We start from the raw sequence: 18935 nt of genomic DNA, 5'->3' as shown, positions 1-18935 counted from the left end.
TACAAGTTGTGCTCATTCCATTGTCGTCGAGTGGTGCGCTTCCCATCGCTGCCATTGTAGGTCGCTGGTGAGAAGGTTTGGTTATGTTTTTTTTTTCCTCTGTTTTTCATCTTAGGTCATCACTCAATTACAAGTTATCAAGATTGCAAGGAGTTCCTGAGGAAAAACACTGGTGGTAGGCCAAGGACGTTTCACTTCTTGGGTTTTCATCTTTTTTGAGGACTCAATTTCACTAGTTTTTCTTTTCAAAGTAGCATTTCCTTCTATTTTCTTTTCTAGATCTACAATTTCTTTCTCCAGGTTGGTTATTTTGTCATTGACATGTCATCTTGCAAGAATCTTCATAGGATGCATCTTGTGATCCTCCAAACACTTAAATGAGGATTTCAGGCCAGCAAGTTGCCTTTCATTAGCTTCTTTCAATGCTGGTACAGGAGAACCTTGTGCTTCTCTCCTTGTTCTTTTCCAGATTTCTTTAGATTCACGTAAAAATGATGTAAGAATATTTTGAGAGAATTTTTCCTCAACCCAAAATGTACAAGCAAAATCAATAGCTTCAATATGCATTCTATTCTTCACCATTTCTTGAATGATATCTGGGACTCTGTCAAGGAGGAAACGGGACCATCTAAGGGCATCAACAATCTCCCTTGGACTACTCAACCGAATAAGATCACTAAGATCTGGGTAGCCAAATACTGATGGGATGCCATAGCAACCAATAAAGAGAAGCAGCCCCCTAGCATCCACGTTATGGGCCTTAGAGACGCCCCCTTCAGTGATCAGCCTCTTCCTCCAACCAACTACTGCGGCCTCAGCTTCTTCCTTAACTAAGGGATCAGTCCCATTATGATCAACACAATCCGCAAGGAGGAAGAATTCCAACATGAGCACCAAGGCCTACCGAGCAGGAACCATCGGAGAATCCTTGGTATATGCTTTGCTACCCTGGGGATAAAACCGACCAATGCAGTCCAGGATGAGCTTAGCTGGGTTGGGGGCATGCTTTAGAGTTGTAGGAGCTTCTTCAAGGAGTTTGGCAATGTCAGAGAGATAAGAAGCTATGTATTTGGGTTATAAGCCACGACTACACATTGTCTCAAATAGTGATTCAAGCTCTGACCGGGATGAATTCCTAGCCATTTCGCCATTGGGGGATGAGAGTTGTGAGAGATCCCGGCTAGAAAGCCCGAGTAAATCAGAAGTGGTGAATTAGCAGAATCGGAGGCGGGGGCATCTACTAAAGGAACTACCTCTGGCGGCAGTGGCAACAACAACTGCAATGGGATCACGTGCTCCGTATTAAGGGTAATTTTGGTACTCCCTTATTTTTAAGGGCAAAATGATATTTAGAAGAAAAAAATGAACTGCTGATGTTAGCATTCTTGGTATATTCTGTAACACTGACTAATGGCAGGGGGTCCGAGTCTAATTTGGTGAAAAAGAGGGGGTGTCCCTCTAATATTGGCATTCTCCAGGGGATGGCATTGTAAATTACCCTTTTACTATTTTGTCCATCTTCTAGCCTAACATGTTGTGAGAGAAGAAAATTAGGGTGCTATCAAGATCAGAGAAGATGATCGGAGTGCGATCTCCGTCGGTCGTAGGTAGACCGTGCGAGGTAATCACTATGACTAACCAAAATAAGATTCTGAGAATCAATGGCGGCACAAATGGGGAAACCATAGGCCTATGGGTAACTAGTCATGGTGTAATACCATGAAATCTGACTAGGAGTATTTTTATCTTTTGACCATTATAGGGTCAGTGTGACTTAAAAGTGGGGATACCAGACTATTGAGGGTGCATCAGTACTTGGTAAGTGCTAAAAATCATCCATTAGATGTAATTATATTGTAGAATAACTTTAGGGCTTTTGCCATAGAAAAAACCACTTTGCCCCTGAACATTGATATTCATTTTACCACTGGACCATAATTTACTTTTCTTTTTAATTTTTTTATTTTAATGTCAACCCTAATGTTGAATTATATAAGGGAAATTTACAGGCTACCCCCTAGAGAAGGCCACTATTAGAGAGACACCCTTGTATAATACCAAATTATACTCAGACCTCTGCCGTCAGTCGCTATAACGGAATATACCTTATGTGCTGATGTCAGCTACTATATATTTTTTTAAATACCAAAATGCCCTTTCAAAAGGTGAAGTACACAATATACCCATCTAGTAAGCCCCCAACCCTAAAACGAAAAAGACTCATCCCCAAATCAGTACTTAATAAACCCATCTGATATAACTTCACGTTTTTAGAGCACTGGTGATCACTCTCCGTGAAGAGCAACGACGGTGGGTGGCGATGAGCAGTGACGAGTACTGATGAGCGACGAAGGCTTCTTCCTCAAATCATTCTTCCCCTTCTTCTTCTCCTCTTAACTGTAACCCCTCTGCGATTCTTCTCTGTAGGTGAAACCCCTCTAACTTCTCAGCATCTGAGTTATACCCATCGTTCTGCCCCTCTTCTTAGCATCTTACCCAAATCATGATAGGTCCAGCCTCTTATAAAGTGTTCTTCAAACTTATACATGCCATCAGCCATCAGTTTTTTGAATTGGATTGGTGTAGCTTAATTGGATTGGTGTGGCTTAATTTTTACATGCAATCGTGGCTCTTTAAGAATACTCAAGTTCATGGATTTCCTATCTTTAAATTTGTGTGTCATATTAGATCATCTTTGTTAGACCTATTATATTGACAGAATTAGAGCAATCAAAATTTTATGCACATCAAATTTGTTCTAGTTGAGGGATTCAATTTTCTCCCGATCTGGTTCTTACTCCTTTGGATTTAGCACTACATTACAAACAACTAAAATCCATAGAGAACCCCATAAAACCTCGAGGAATTCCACCCCTCAGTAACAATATGTCATTCCACACAGAAAAACTTAGGGCCCGTTTGATTTTGTTTTCAGAAACGGTTTTTCCTTTTTTCTGTACTCAGAAACAGAAAAACATCATATTTTCTGTTTGATTTTTTGGTTCTGTTTCACCTATTTATAAAATAAAAAATTGAAATTTATATCTATATTTGTTCCTAGAAACAGGAATGAAGATTAGTTGTTTTTCTGTTTCTTAAAACAAAAACTGACTGAGAAAAATCATGAAATCCAGTCCCCAGTCCCTACTCCCGACGCCCTATCCTCTCTATCTCCTTGTAGCTCTCCACAAGCTGCAACTCTCTCGCGAAGCTCGACGACCATCTCTGCTCTCTCGCGAAGCTCGACGTTCTCTACTCTATTGGAAGCTCAACGTTCTCTGCTCTCTTGCGAAGTTCTCTTCTCTCGCAAAGCTCGGCGTCTCTCAGGTATCATTTCGAGTTGATTTCATCTCTGTAATGGAATGGAACCTGGATTGGATGCGGTTAGGGATTTGCATTGCAGTTTAATTACCACTCACATCTCTCACCTCTCTCTCTCTCTCTCTCTGTCTCTCACACCTCTCGCTGCTCACGTTTTGTATCATCGCTGGGTCTCGTCAATCTCACAAAGGAGAAAATCAGTGACTAGCGCGCTCTCGGTCTCTCTTGCTGTTCACGTTGGTACTCTGTCTTCGCACTTGGGTTTGCTTGCTCTGTGCTGAAGCTCTGGGGTTGCATTGTCACCTGGTTAGGGCTTGTATCTAAGCCAGAAATTTGTTAGTTCTTGAATCAAATCGTTGGCAGGTAAACCCTAAACGGACAGTCCTTGTTAGGGTTAGGTTTTTTATTTTTCTCTATAATATTTTGGGTGATTCTGGTTCGATTTTGATGATTGTTATGATATTTTTGGTGATTAAATATTGGTGATTGGTGATTCTGGTTGGGTGATTATATTGGTATTTTGGGTGATTAAATTGACATTTGTTCTCTTGGTGATTTCCGTAATTTGTTTTCTTGGTTACTGCTAGACTCTAGGAGTCTGTCGGACCATGTTTTTGGAGTTAAATGTTGCAATTCCAATACAAAATCTTTGCAATAGAGTCGTTTTTTTGGCAGTGCATTTCATATGTTTGATAAAATGATGCAAAGCAAAGAGGAACAACAGAGGGGGTTGAGAGCCCTCTCTTACCTCGTTCCTTCTATTCGGCCAATGTCTTATAAAAGCCATTATCAGGGCTTCTGGGTTGAAGATTCTTGGATTGGAAGCTTTGATATAGAGTAACGGCAGAGGGAGTTTGTAAAGTACTAAGGAGTTCTACAAGGTTGGACTTACACTCCCCAACTGTTTGATTAAAAGTCGCTGTGAATTCATGGACATTGGTAGTGAATAATGATTTGGCATTTTATTTGCATTTTACAGGCAATTCTTATCATTGCAGACGAAGATGGGAATTACTTGCAAGAAGCTTGGGAGCATATTTTGACATGTGTTTCACGGTTTGAGCATTTACATCTCTTGGGGGAGGGTATTCCTCCAGATGCTACATTTTTTGCAACTCCTCAGAGGCTCAGAATGAGGGAGAAAAATCAAGACAAGCCATATAAACAATCCTTCCTGTTCTGAAGAAAAAGGGACCTGGGCGAGTTCAATCTGGAGCTGCCAGAAGGGCTTCATATGAGATAGTGCTGGTGTTGGTGGATGTGCCTCTGGAGTCAGAATGGCAGAATTATGTTTGGCATAATTTGTGATGTAATGCCTAGTAACTACCAAGATATCAATCCAAAATTGAAAGCTTCAAAAAAAGATTGGAGGGAAGACTAGAAAAGGAAAAATTTTAAAACTCCATCAGCTCTTCGCAAAAGTTCTTTACTCAGAGAATAGTGTGTAGGGTGGGTATGGTATGTAAGAGATTGAGTTGATTAGGAACTGACCTGAACAAGTTGACTCATTGATTTACTTTGATCTTTATCCCTTGAGTACAGAATTGCATCCGTGGAAAGTGGAGATACAATCTCCAAAGGAAGTGGGGATAAAGATGATACTGCATTAGATGTGGCATCATAAGGAAAATCATTCTCAATCTGTATCGGCGGATCATCCACTTCATTACCACTTTCACTGCATCTGTTGCTGTAAATCGCTCGGTCACCAATATCTCCCGCTTGTGACACAGATGCATTTTCAATTTCATCAAATGTTTGTTGAGGTGTTACACCATGTGTGAAATTGAGAGAATGACTGCTCCAAGAACCTTTACTGCTCATCCACCAAATGACCTTGACAGTTCTGGTCCAATGCCAACAATCCCATCACTGTAGTGGCTATCCAGAGAAGAGCTGCTATGAGTTACATGATTCTGGCGAGTTTTCGTGGAGCTGTCATCATCAGGACCACCAAGCTTCATCCTCCTAATCATCAAGACTTCATTGCTCCAACTACAAGCACAAGTCAGAGAGGAGCAAGACACATGTCAATGTTGAGGATAAATATAGCAAATCAAATGGCTATATCGAAGGGAATGCCTATGATTCCAATTGATGAACTTTGATGTTTTGATTTTAATGACTTTATGTTAGTTGCTACCATTAATCATTTTATGTTAGTTGTTAGAGTATATGTTACGTAATAGAAAACTCTATGTTCTATTTACTTATGTGACATTTAAAAAGATATTCCCTATTGAATCTCTATCACATTGGGTTTTTTCATTTTAATCATGTATGATGTCTTCCCTTTTGTCAAAATTCTAATGGCATAACTGTAATTAATGATACATGCATAAGAAATCGTTTCTTGAAACAGAAAAATCAAACACTTTTTTGAGGTAAAAAAATTGTTTCTTGGAACAGAAACGAGAGAAACCGTTTTTGCTGTTTCTAGACACAGAAACGATTGAAACAAAATCAAACGGCCCCTAAGTCTATTTAGATCCAAATTCGAATAGTCTGGATCATAATTTAACCGATTTGAATAAATATTCAACTAATAATAATTAAAATTTAAGCAACTAACAGTCTTGAGGGTTCTTGAAGATTCAATAAACTTTAAAGAATGATAAAAGGAGCTATAAGATAATTGAGAGACATGATAGAAAATAAAACATAAGTTAGATGCTGATTTGTACGATTCTATGAGACAAAAAAAAAAATAATAATAAAATAAAATAAAAATAGAAGTTGATTCTACTAAGAGTAGTTCTAGGACTCGTGATTGTGTCATCGTGTGGCGTGTGGAATTAACTATAATCCAGTTTGAGTACTTTGAGTAGGACACGAAATGAGTCAATTAAAAGTTATAATGGAAGGACGTCAACCCCAATGCTATTGAGTGCAGATAAAGTAAACATCCTCCCGTAATCTAGGCCCTTCATATGGTCCCCTATTATCTCCAATCTAAATCTCGAAGTGAATCCAACGGTAATAATCAATACAAGCATCAAAATTTCATCAGACCGAGTATTACACAACATACTTCCTATTTTTAGTAACATTTTATCTAGATAGTGTGGGCGATAACGAAAGGAGTATCTTTCTATTAATCCGCAAGAGGAAATTTCTAGTGTTTCACCGGACTTCTATACAGATTTGCTTTGATTTGTCCAAAAAGTTCCTGGACGGTTGATTTAGGATTTCTAGTTTCCTTAGGAATCCGAAATCATGGGAGCATTTAATTCGATATCTCTCGAGTCACAAAATCGAAACTCTTCAAAATGTCATCTTCCACGTTTTCCGGTTTTTATAGTTGGGGTGGGGACCGTGGGGTCGAAGGGGTCGAAGATCCCTTCCTTCTTGAAGTTGTTGACCTTCGAGTGAAGCATGTTCAGGCATCGTTTATCATCGACGGTGAAAACTCATTGACCAAAGGATCCAACGGTTAAGATAGATGAACGACCAAACTCAGTGACGAAGATGGGCAGGAGCTGGGGGAGGCATTGTATCTGAAAGGTAGTTTTTCAGTTTCTCTTCTCCTTTTATCCATTTGGGTCACCATTCCCTTCTTTGGCACGGTTTTTTTTCTCTTCGTCTCCTCTGCAAATTTGATTTCTTGATCGGTTAGTGACAATGATCTGTGTTCATTTGTTTTATTTTGCTCATCTTTCTTGATTAATGTTCAACTATTTTCTCTCATTGGTATCTGTTTCAACAATGGATCGTTATTTTTTCTATGGAGTAGCAGTAAATGATTTCCTTCATCTTCTAAGGTTTCTTAATATCTATTCGTTTTGCGTATGCGATTCGTCTTCTTGTTTGTGGTTTTTATTCTGTTTCTGATTTTATTCTCTGAAATTCAGTAATCAAAGAATATGATGATCTTGGCAACTGATTTCACAGATCATTACTTGATTTTTGATTCACAGGTCAACATGGGAACCACATGGAAAATCTTCGTGGTTCCTCTATTCCTGTCGTTCCTTTTGTTACCTTTGGTCTTCTCTGCTTCTTCGGATGGATTGGTTAGGATCGGATTGAAGAAAAGAGCATTGGATAAAAATAGCCGGATTGCTGCCCGGCTTGAGTCTGAAGAAGGGGCTTCTATACGGAAATATCACCTCCGGGGTAACCTTGGAGACTCAGAGGGGACTGACATTGTTGCATTGAAAAACTACATGGATTCTCAGTACTTCGGTGAGATTGCGATTGGGTCTCCCCCCCAGAAATTCACTGTGATTTTTGACACTGGGAGTTCAAATTTGTGGGTGCCCTCTGCCAAGTGCTACTTTTCGGTGAGTTAAAATTTTTCTCTATGTTAAAATTGAAACTGCACGCATTTTCCTTCTTTTGAAAGTTTGGGTAGAAGAGATTCTTATGATTTTTCTTTTTCTTTTGATCTCAGGTTGCTTGCTTTTTCCATTCGAAGTACAAGTCAAGTCAGTCAAGTACCTACAAGAAGAATGGTTCGTTCTTTCTCCCTTACTCTATCATGCATCTATGCAACTTCAATTATTTATAGTCACCGTTTCAAAAATCAGATGTCGAATTCTGGCATATTAGACATGGCTGATTCTAGGGTTTTTGGGACAGATTCCAGTGGATAGGAATTGGCAAGGACCAATCCGACCCCTGATTCTGATTTTAATATACTTGTTCATAATCATAGTGACAGCTGTAACATTTTTTCAGCTTGTGATTCTTTGACTTAATTGTTGTGTGTATTATTGGGAAAGAATGAATTAATTATTACGATTATGAGTAACACAAAAATATTTTCTTAGCTGATGTTACTATCAAGTAATCACCATGTTCTCGTGGAGTATACTATATTTTCATGTAGTAGTCTAGTAGTCATAGATGCTTCGACCCGTCTATGGCCTCATTGGAGGCTTGTAATACTTTATTATTTCATATTTTAATATTTTTTTTATTTATCAAATAAAATGTTCTCTCTTATTTTACATGTAATTTGTCTCAATAATTTTCCAACCCAGGAATATTATTTTTTCACTGAGCACAATTGATATTTTTGCATCCTACGAATATTTCCTTCTTATCCTCCCACATTTTTCTACCGTTTCTCCTATAATCCCTAGAGTTATGTTGAAGCACTTGTTATGAAAAAAATCTGGTCCCCCCTCACAGGGAAACCGGCTGCGATTCAATATGGGACTGGAGCTATTTCTGGTTTCTTCAGCCTAGACACTGTCAAGGTTGGTGACCAAGTGGTCAAAGATCAGGTAAGCTCGAACTTTTCACACAATGCCCAAGCTAATAGTTTCTTAAATCTTTGTCAGCTCTGTTGTTATCTTACATGTGATTCTTTGCCAGGAGTTTATTGAGGCAAGTAAAGAGCCGGGTATCACATTTCTGGTAGCCAAGTTTGATGGCATACTTGGTCTTGGATTTAAAGAGATCTCCGTTGGGGGTTCTGTCCCTGTATGGTAGGCTTGTGTGTTTATACTTGACAAAAGAGTGCATTGATCATGATTTGTTAACTTCTCTGTGGAATGTAGTTCTTTTTGTGCTTTACATGTCATCTTTGAAAATTATTTGTGGTACCTAATCATCATTGTTTTTGGTTTTCTTGTTTTTCCTTTTTTTATGCTACCTAATTGATGGCTAAATTTTCAATTAGGTGGATATCTTTTGGCATTATCGATTTTGAGCTGACATACTTACAAATGGTTTTAGGTACAACATGGTTGATCAAGGGATTGTTAAGGAACCTGTTTTCTCATTTTGGATGAACCGAAACACAAAAGAGGAAGAAGGTGGTGAAATCGTGTTTGGAGGGGTTGATCCTAAGCATTTCAAGGGTGAACACACATATGCACCTGTGACTCAGAAAGGCTATTGGCAGGTAGGTTGCCCCGCAATGTCAAGTAATATAATTTACATATTTTTCCCCATAATTTTCTAATTAATTATTTGTTAATTCCCTCATCAGTTTGACATGGGCGATGTCCTTATTGACGGCAAGTCAACAGGTAATCATAAACTCTCGTTTGCCTTCGTGTACAGTGAGCATGGAAATCTCTCTCTCTCTCTCTCTCTCTCAAACTATCTATATATAATTATCCCTCTGTGAGATGATAAAAGCTGAAGAATACATTGTACATGAGGACATAATAGCCATTTTCAAGAAACATTAGGGCCTCAAAGGAAAAAAGATTTGTCTATCTTCTGGCTAATAGTGCATCCCAAGTGGCAATTATCCTGTATAGGAGAATCTCACGTTAACTATGTCCTATTGTCCTTCATGATTGTATCTCCTTAATTCTTTTTGTGTGATATTAATAATTATACTGGTTTTCAGGATTCTGCTCTGGTGGTTGTGCGGCGATTGCTGACTCTGGAACATCGATGTTGGCTGGTCCAACAGTATGTCTTAGTCTTTTAGACTCTGGATGTGTTACCAGATTTCAATTTTCCTTCCAACATTGTTGCATATCCACTTATCCAGCATTCACATGATTGATGCATGTGGATTAAGTTGTCATTGCATGGTAAAACTAGAGTCCTGAGATGCGCAGCACCTTGACCTAAAATGACACTTCTAGGCATGTGGTGATGTCTTGGCAGGAAGACACAGTTAGGCTGTGTTTGGTAGCCAGGAGAAGAAAAGAAAAGAAAAGAAAAAAGTACACTTTTTGTACTTTTTTCCTTGGGTTAAGAATTTTTCTTTGCACTTGTCTTCACCCGAAAGAAGATTCCCTTTTTCAAATTCAAAATTCCTCTTGTGAATTGTGAAATTTTATTTTGCTCCCCCAAAAATTTTCTTGCCAAAAACACAAGAAAACGTGAGAAAATATGAAAAGATAATAAGACAAAAAATGAATGATTACAAAATGATTTCCCATGTGTCTATCTCTCTCTTAAAATTCAAATTTTTTTGAATTTTTTTCTTTTCTTTTCTTGGTAACCAAACATACATACTCTTTTTTATTTTCTCACCATTTCTTATTTTTTCTTCTCTTTTCTTTTCTTTTCTTTTCTACATTCTTTTTTATTTCCTTTTCTTTTCTTCTCTTGGCTACCAAACATAGCCTTAATGTTAGATTACACTAGAAATAGAAGCGCAGTCCAAACATCCTAGATACTCATACATAGTAAACACCTAAAAAACAGAACAATATATATTTGCAAAGAGGTGGTTGCCGCAGGAGTACAAGGCCCGATATAGTGCAGATGTCGTTGCATTTGCTTCTTGCCATCACATCTGCAAGGGAATTACTTGATTATAACCTCAACGGGAATGAAGTTTTTTAAACCAAAAGATCTGACTTTCTTGACAGATGGTTGAAATTTTTTAGGACTGCAAGGAAACAGTCAGAATTCTTGGTTAATCTCTTGTGCTGCATTCTAGTTTCCATTGGTGCTTCGTAGACATGTTGCATGATGTTGTTGTAATGTAGACTAGGGTAGGGAGTCTAACCAAGTATCAATCTGCAGGAAATTTTAAACCAAAGAACAACCAGTCCAATCCCAACAATAGAACAGAAATCAGAATGTTATTAACCAGCCCAGCAGAATATCGATTTCAAAAAAGTAAGGTTAACAGAATTCCAGTCAACAGTAGTCCTTCAGAATTAAACCAGGAACAGAATAGGAGTCCAACCATGTTCAGACCAACAGAATAATGTAATAGCAGTCCAAAAACTACCAACAGCAAGTAACAAGTCTACCGATTTTAATACCAGAATCTGCAGGTCACTAAAAGACGAAAATAGGGAGAAATCTGATAACTCAGTAATCAGAGGTCAGATGGCCTTCAAATCTGGATCGAGTTCTCCTTTATACCAGTATTACCTTAGGTTTAAAAATCAGACAAAAGTGACTAGCAGATAGGGCTGAACAGAAATTGAAAATTCTGCATAGGAAATACCAATCGCTGGACAGAACTGAGAACAAGAAGAATGAATTAAACACCTGGTATTCTGAACAGTAACAGATGCTTGAAAATAAAACTTGGAAAGGAGAAAGATAAAACTTGAAGACACCACTCGGGTTTCACACAGCAGAGTGTCGAATGGATCAAACACCACTCCCTTCCACTGTGATCAAACACACAGCACACTCATAAGAGCAAACAGCAACATAGCTTTTTTTTTTTCATTTATAAAATCGTCCTTGGCTTAGGAGCCTCCTCTTTTTATTTATAATAATGATGGGGGTTACATAAAATAGAAACTAACTTTAGTTTCCAAAAACTGAAATAGAAACTTACAAAATAGAAGGTCCTCTAGTTACTAAAACTGGAAATAGAAACTAGGAATTAAAAGTACTGAAATTGAAACTAAATAAACTGGATTTAAAAACTAAATAACCCCACCAATGCCCAACTAAAAAAGAAACTAATGAAAAAGGAGATTAACTAGTAATCCCGTACTCAGCCTTAGAGCCCCCTCTTTTAGACTCATAAAAGTGGCTCAATACACTCCAAATCACATGGACTGAAGGCTTAACACATAGACAGCCCAACCCTAGGCTTATTCCTAATAAAACAAGCATATTTTGGTCATTAATCTGCATAATGTTGCTCTTGTATTACTTCGCCCCACCCCCACCCCCACCCCAAGAAAATGAAATAAAGATACAATAGAAGTTGCTGTGGAAAAATTAAAATGAATAAATGTAACTTTCTATCATTTTTTTTTCTGTTTCAAAAAAAAAAAATTAAAATGAATAATTATAGTCGGTTTTTTCCACGAGCAGTAATCAGCAGATCTCCCCTTATTTTGAGAAAGCTGTGGTTCTTAACCATAGGCATCTCGCCAAGAAGTTGGTGGCCTCATCATGAATTAGGTCAAGGTGGCTGGTGGTTTGGGGAACCTGTAGAAAATTCTTCTGTCTCACCTTCTATTTACAATGTCTAGGGTTTTGTTGCAAATGGAACGTTGGGAGAAGTTCAATGCATTATTGTAGGTCATTGTTGCATTGGAGTATGAGATTTGCTCAATATCGTGAGCCACCACCTATCCAGCGGTGGAAATATGGGATAGGGTAAAGAGTTTGATTTTGAAAAGAAAGAGGAAATGGGGGAGGGAAAAGAGAATTGTTCAAGTTTAAAAAACTGATTTTTTTTCCAAGCGTGCGAGTAGGATTTTCTTCTTAAATTGGATAATGTATATTTGTCATGAAAATGCTTGCAATCAAATAAGTAGTAGTTCGTATTTTTATCTAGTAGTATGATAGTATGGTGGTGTGAAGGTGCCGGTGGAAGGGCAAACATTACATTATTGTACTCTAAAAAATTTTCACCCTAGGACCTCAATGGACATGCATGTATAGAACATAAGACTAAGGATAGGGTTACCTAGAACACAAAAGTGACACGTTCCTCCAAAGGATTGCAGCACGTGCACTCGATCGTCGTCTAGTGCTTCCCTTCAAGTCCTTGATTGCAAAAAAGAACGATACTACCAATGGTGCAACCTGAAAACCCCTGATGTAGATAATTTCATTACACTTTACCCCTGCACACCCATCATCTATGCACTTGCTTTTCCCTTCAAGTCCCAAATTACCATCTATATCTTCTTAAATAAGTCATTAACCTACAAGTTTAAAAAATAATGCCAGAATTACCTGTGTAGCACACTCTACATCAAGAACTAAGGAAGAGAAAAGAAAGAGATGCCTTTTTTATCCTTACACAGGGGGATAAGATATTTCATTTTAATTTTTGCATTATCTTCCCTTCCCCTTGGGGAAGAGGTCTTTGCCAATTCCATATTTACCTACAGGCTTACATCGTGCATTATCTGACATTCCTCTAGGGGAAAAGGTCCATGCTTTTATGGTTGCGAATTCCATATTTTCACGTTACAGGCTTACGCAACTCATAGCATCTTGATTTTTTACCTACAATAACTAGTAGCAAACTGAGGTAAAGCACATATGCAATTCCAGGCCTAATTACCATTTTCTCTGTTACCGTTTTTGTCAGACGATTATTACTGAAATCAATCTCGCAATTGGAGCCAAAGGGGTCGTTAGCCAGCAATGCAAGACTGTTGTTGCTCAATATGGACAGACGATATTGGACTTATTGTTATCAGAGGTGCATACAAGTGTTCCTTTTCCTTTTTTTTTTTCTCCCCTCCCCTTCTTCAATTTGACTTAATTATCTTACTGCAGCGGGGAGAAATATCAATTCTGTTGCTGCTATTTAGTGCTTCGTGAAATATTGAATCTATCCTACAGACTTCCTGGGGTGACTTACCTCTTATATCTTCTTTTCTCTTCTGTATTACAGACAGATCCTGAGAAGATATGCTCCCAGATTAATTTGTGTACTTTTGATGGAACTCAAGGTATCAGGTGAGGTTAAATTATGACCTGTTATTACATACAAGAAAGTAGTGTATGTTGCATCAATTCAAAATAAAATTTTTTCTTTTGGGGGGTGGGGTTGTTTTCATCATTATCATCCCCTACACCCCATTGTAATGCTGTTAGCCAGTTTCGTTTTTGCCTCCTGTTCATTGGTAATAATTTGAATTCTGACTAGGATTGGGCTGGGCTGGGCTTTTGGCCCCATAGCATGGTGTTCCAGGCCCATATACCAGACTCTCCATCAAGGCTGGAACTTGATTTGAGGCTCAGGCCTATTGTTAATTGCTTGCAAGGTTCTAAACTTTTGTCTTGTATATAATAGTACACTTCTTTTGTTGAGTTCTTTTTATTATTTTGTACCATAAAAGTATCTTGCTGAGTGGTTGTTCTGTTGGTAAACCCTTTTTTTTTTCTTTTGTGTGTGTATGTGTGTGTTGGATTACATATTGACTTTTCTATTATCAGCCAATAGGATAGTGCCATTTTGGTTGGTGTCGAGGTAAACAAATCCCACCAATGTGTTTGGTGCCATCCTGAATGCATGGTGTACTGTACTGGTCTAATTCTTGTTAGTGAAGAATTTAACTTCTTGTTTGAGTGGTACACCGACTTACATTGCTGTAATCGAATCCTTTATTTCATATGTAATAATGTACAGTTATATGTTGGGGCCTTTTGTTAGGGATCATGTTCTTGTGTTTATCTGTTGGCAGTCCCTTTTGATTAATATGATTTTTGTTGGATTTTAGCTTGAATTTTCTATTTAGCTTGAATTTTCTATCATCGATCAATACAGATAAGGCCATGCTGGTTAGTGTTAAGGTAAACAAACCCACTTGCCATCTTTAGTGTGCAGTGTACTGCACTTGTCAAATTCTAGTGTGAGAATAAAAGAGGATTACTGATTAGTGTTTAGCTTGGGGTTGTGATGACATGATGTTTGGTCTTAGTGGTTGATGTACTTCCATGCTGTGTTGAAAATATATGATTTTTATTTTTTCCAAGTTTGAGCCAAGTTTGGTGGAAACTTAGTAATTTATGGAAGTCTTATAGAATATCGTGTCAATCATAGGTATTTATTATGTATCTGTGCAAACTGCAGGCATGAACTTAATTCATTTTGGTCTTCTCTTGTTTCTACAATTATCTTGTTCTTGACTCGGTTAGTTCAAACTATGGATGTTATGTTACAGTGGTGGCATTGAGAGTGTTGTTGATCAGATGAATGGTGGCGAGTTTTCTGCTATTTCGCAGGATGCCACGTGCACTGCATGTGAAATGGCTGTTGTATGGATGAAGACTCAGCTTCGTCAGAATGCAACACAGAAGTACATATTGAATTATGTCAATGAGGTGAAGTAATGGTGCATTATACTCTTGTTTCTTGTATGTTATGTTGGAGATTGGCTAATGCCACATGCTGTAATTGCAGCTTTGTGAACGGTTGCCTAGTCCAATGGGAGAATCAGTTGTTGATTGTGGTAATCTCTCTTCGATGCCTCCTGTTTCTTTTACCATTGGTGGCAAAGCATTCAAACTGACTCCAGAGCAGGTACCATAACATCCAGAGTTTGTACTTAAATTCTTCTTCTTCTTCTTGTCTCCCATTTTTTTTTTTTTATTCTGTCATTTGATTTGTGTATCTATTTATTTAAATTGTTTTCAAGTAGCCATTTAAGATGATCTGGCTATTTTGAATTGTTTTGACTTTATCTATAAGGAATATAGATATATTAATGTCAATTTAGAGTTATTGCAATTAACCTATGCCAATGCCATGAATGGTCTTGTTTCCTTGTCATCTCATGTTTATTAGTAGTGAGGATTTGTTTTTATTTTATTTTTAATTTATTTTGGTTTTTAATTTTTCTTTTTTTTGGATTGGGGGGGGGGGTGTTAGGTTGGGGAATTACACCCATTGTGGCACAGTGACATATACGTTTGAACTAAAAAAGTTTCCTCCTTATTACTGGGGTCTGCAAGACCTTTTGTTATGTTGCAGTACATGGTGAGAGGATGAGTTTATCTTTCAGTATCTTGAATGGTGTTTAGTATAAAAATAGTGGTGTGGCCCATTAACGCTGTATTTGGATAGATATTTGACTAATGTGCATTATCAATAGAATGCTCACATCTGTTAAACATTTCATCGAACAACTCATGGGTGGTTAGGCGGTAGACCTGAACTCAAGCCCTATGAAGATGAAAATCAAACTGAAATCCTGGGATTAAGTTCCTAACTTAAAAATCTCTTCCATCCAACCAATAAGAATCCAAAAGAACCATTAAATAGTTAACAGAAATTTTCTGAAACTGATTTTCATGGCACAGTAGCAACCTACCGTAGTTGTTGGTTCACAACTTATAGCAGAGGGGGCTTTTATTTGTAAGAGTCCATGGTTCAGGTCGCATATGGGAGTACTCCCTTTGACCAAAACCTCGGATCAAAAGAGTTAGAGAGGGCGAGTTTTATCTAATTCTTCTCAACCAGTTTTACCGCCAATAAAAACGGGATGGTACCAACTAGAATATTAGGAACAGAATAAGAAAAAAGGGGAAAGATGTTAGAACAAACACCAACAAACACAAAGAAAATAGACATATTCACACAAGATGACATAGATTTAATGAGCACCAATGTGGTGTGCTACGTCTTCGGACGAAGAAGAAGATGATTCACTATATGAAAAAGAGGTTACAGTGGAGATCGCTCAAGAACACTCAAATTGTGGCAAGAAAACTCACCTTGAAACCCTAACACGAAAACCCTCAAATCTCACAATACTTGCTCAAAAAGACGATAGTACATATATATACTACTCCAAGTGGGTGTATCCATCGGGTCGCGGCCGGTCGGGCCATATTGCACCATGTGGCTATGCCCCCACACACCCTCATACGAGATCAGTGTGAGGTCCTGGGTCTGCTACAATCACAGATCTCAGAAAAAATCTCATTCAGGTCGCCACCAAAATATGTCGGAGCGGGTCAATCTTCGAGACAAACATAATAGAAGAAGATAATAAGGAACAAAGAAGAACAATGGAAGAGTTACAAACTGACCTGAGGAAAAGGATTGAGAAGAAATTACTTACCAGAGAGGGATATCGGATCTGTTTCCTCCTCTGAGATCGGTTGTAGTGTACCCTAACCTAGTGGCCCCTCACAGCAAACGAATTGAAGGCATCGACTTCAGCTTTGGCATCATCTTTCTTCATCCTTCTGAATAAATCAAAGAAATCCTCATGAGAGGCCTCAGATCGAAAATGGGATTAATGAAGGTAGATGATAATGAAGGAAGAAGGAAGTGTGATACAGGCCCAAGAGAGGTGACTCGAGAGTCAAGACACAAGTTGCAGAATGAGAACGTGGAATGGGAAAAATCGCATTACAGAATGGACTACATTCTTGCCCACGTTTCAAGGATTCAAGAATGGAATGCTTACCAACAATGTTTCTAACAATCCAGAACACATTCTCGATCCAGAATACATTCCAAGGATGCATACCAAACACAGAAGTATTTATTGTCTCTTATTCTTTTTTCCCTTTCTGGGAATATGTATTTGGTTGGTCGAAAGCATGTGTATGTGTTTGTGCATGTGAGATCATTCAACTGAGTAGTGACTTCTCATGCCAGTGTTCATATGTGGTTTCAAGTAAAATTTAAACAGCATCATGTTGGTTATGAGCTAACTGTAATGTTCATGTGATGGGTAGCATGTAAAGCTTCAAAGTGCTTACATTTTCCTACTTTTGGTTATCAGTACATCCTGAAAATTGGTGAGGCAGATGCAGCACAGTGCATTAGTGGATTCACAGCTTTGGATGTGCCACCGCCCCGTGGTCCTCTCTGGTACTTTATCTGCAATCACTTCTCTTTAATCTTTCCACTTGAATGGTTCATGCATTGGTTGAATTGAACAAGTTGCAGGCAGTGAATAATAATGTGCTTTTTTATATCTTACTAATGGGAATGGTGACTTAAATACAGGATATTGGGAGACGTCTTCATGGGCCGCTACCACACAGTCTTTGATTACGGCAATCTGAGAGTTGGTTTTGCTGAAGCTGCATAGACACTTATGAGAACATTGAACATTTTATGGGTTTTCTGTAATGGCAGTCCGTGTGGGAAGGTTTAGCCTTAAAAATGACACATGGATGTAAATATTTCTGGGTATGATCTTTATTCTACTCTATATAATAGACTTGGTTCACGCTTTCATGCCTTTAAAAGCTTGCTTGGTTGATGTTGAGTTCTTATAGAGTTGTAGTGTCTGGACTCGGGTCTCTCTAAATTGGTCTGTCGACCACTGGAGCCTGAGATCGTGTGTTTAATGTTTTAAGAACAGAAAAGAAAAATTGGGGAAATTTTTTTAGGCCTAGTAGATAAGAAAATAAATTACGAAACTACTTTACAGCCACTTTTGTTGCAAACTTACTTGTTTTGTAATTATTTCTTAATCTATTACATCTAGAAAATTGTCCAAAAAAAGGGGGGGGGGGTGGGGAAGGGTTTGATTCTGGGTTGCTTTGGGTTTAATAAGTCAAGCCTAATTGGCTGATTCTAATTTTCAAAACCCCATAATCAGAACCCTCGTTGCCCTTACTAAGTTGTTTAGAGGACGCTCTTTTTTTTTTGAGTTTACTTAAAAAAGGAAAAAAGGCCCACTAAATTTAAATTCAGAACTCCAATGATTATTTCATAAAAAAAAATAAATAAATAATGCAATAGTTTATTAATTATGAAATGCAAGAAAATATAGAAAGAGATAAAGAATTCTTGTGTGGGCCAATGAGAGGGTGCATGAGAGCATTTCCAAAGCAAATGAGGGGGTGAAGTGTGGTCCTTTTTTACCCAGAAAACACCAAGCAAGTAGATTTTTCTCCGAAAAATAAAAATAAAGGAAAAATCAAGAACAAAAAAATTAAATAAAAATTGAGATAGAACAGAGATTGAGAAATGGGGATTGAAAATTCAGTGACATAAAAGGATACAAGAATAGAATATACAATATAGAGAGCAGAACCAATCATTAGATTTTTTCTTCTCCTACACAATGAATGTTTTAGAATGACACGCTTAAAACAACAATGAGTCATTCCATTGGCCCAAAGCCCCACGTGTCATGTGGTAGAGGAAGATAAAGAAGTGATGCTTTTGTCTGAGCAAGTAGCTTACTACGTCACACATCCAAAGTCCAATATTTTGTTAGGTCACACATCCAAAGTCCAATATTTTGTAATCATGTTCAAACGTGGTTGTAATTTGTTGTTTC

At 37.9% G+C, this 18935-nt stretch overlaps 1 protein-coding gene, 1 long non-coding RNA gene and 1 pseudogene across 6 annotated transcripts; 2 read left to right on the top strand and 1 right to left on the bottom strand.

Moving 5' to 3' along the window:
• Positions 1-324: 324 nt before the first annotated feature.
• On the bottom strand, positions 325-1143 carry LOC122093088 (annotated as a pseudogene).
• A 1980-nt stretch (positions 1144-3123) lies between these two features.
• On the top strand, positions 3124-5595 carry LOC122093818. 2 transcript variants are annotated; one of them, XR_006144566.1, is made up of 3 exons: positions 3124-3684; positions 3997-4202; positions 4301-5595. It is a non-coding gene; the product is annotated as an uncharacterized LOC122093818 (long non-coding RNA). The 2 variants fall into 2 exon arrangements; XR_006144565.1 differs by having other exon boundaries at positions 3131-3684; positions 4115-4202.
• Positions 5596-6711: 1116 nt separating this feature from the next.
• On the top strand, positions 6712-17892 carry LOC122093817 (aspartic proteinase A1-like). Of its 4 annotated transcripts, none has more exons than XM_042664314.1 (14): positions 6712-6825; positions 7239-7604; positions 7715-7775; positions 8458-8552; positions 8644-8756; positions 9007-9175; positions 9263-9302; positions 9632-9696; positions 13265-13378; positions 13574-13638; positions 14847-15006; positions 15086-15205; positions 17421-17509; positions 17648-17892. In XM_042664314.1, the coding sequence occupies exons 2-14, from the start codon at positions 7245-7247 to the stop codon at positions 17730-17732; spliced, it is 1536 nt and encodes a 511-aa protein (XP_042520248.1). In that variant the 5' UTR covers positions 6712-6825; positions 7239-7244; the 3' UTR covers positions 17733-17892. The 4 variants fall into 4 exon arrangements, with proteins under 4 accessions (XP_042520248.1, XP_042520247.1, XP_042520246.1 ...); XM_042664313.1 differs by having other exon boundaries at positions 6784-6932; XM_042664312.1 differs by lacking the exon at positions 6712-6825 and adding an exon at positions 7012-7107.
• The last annotated feature ends 1043 nt before the right edge of the window (positions 17893-18935 follow it).

Source organism: Macadamia integrifolia, chromosome 11 (assembly GCF_013358625.1).
Source record: "Macadamia integrifolia cultivar HAES 741 chromosome 11, SCU_Mint_v3, whole genome shotgun sequence".
NCBI classification, from domain to species: domain Eukaryota; kingdom Viridiplantae; phylum Streptophyta; class Magnoliopsida; order Proteales; family Proteaceae; genus Macadamia; species Macadamia integrifolia.
Note: the sequence above shows the minus strand (reverse complement) of the source record. Positions and strands in the feature narration are given on the sequence as shown.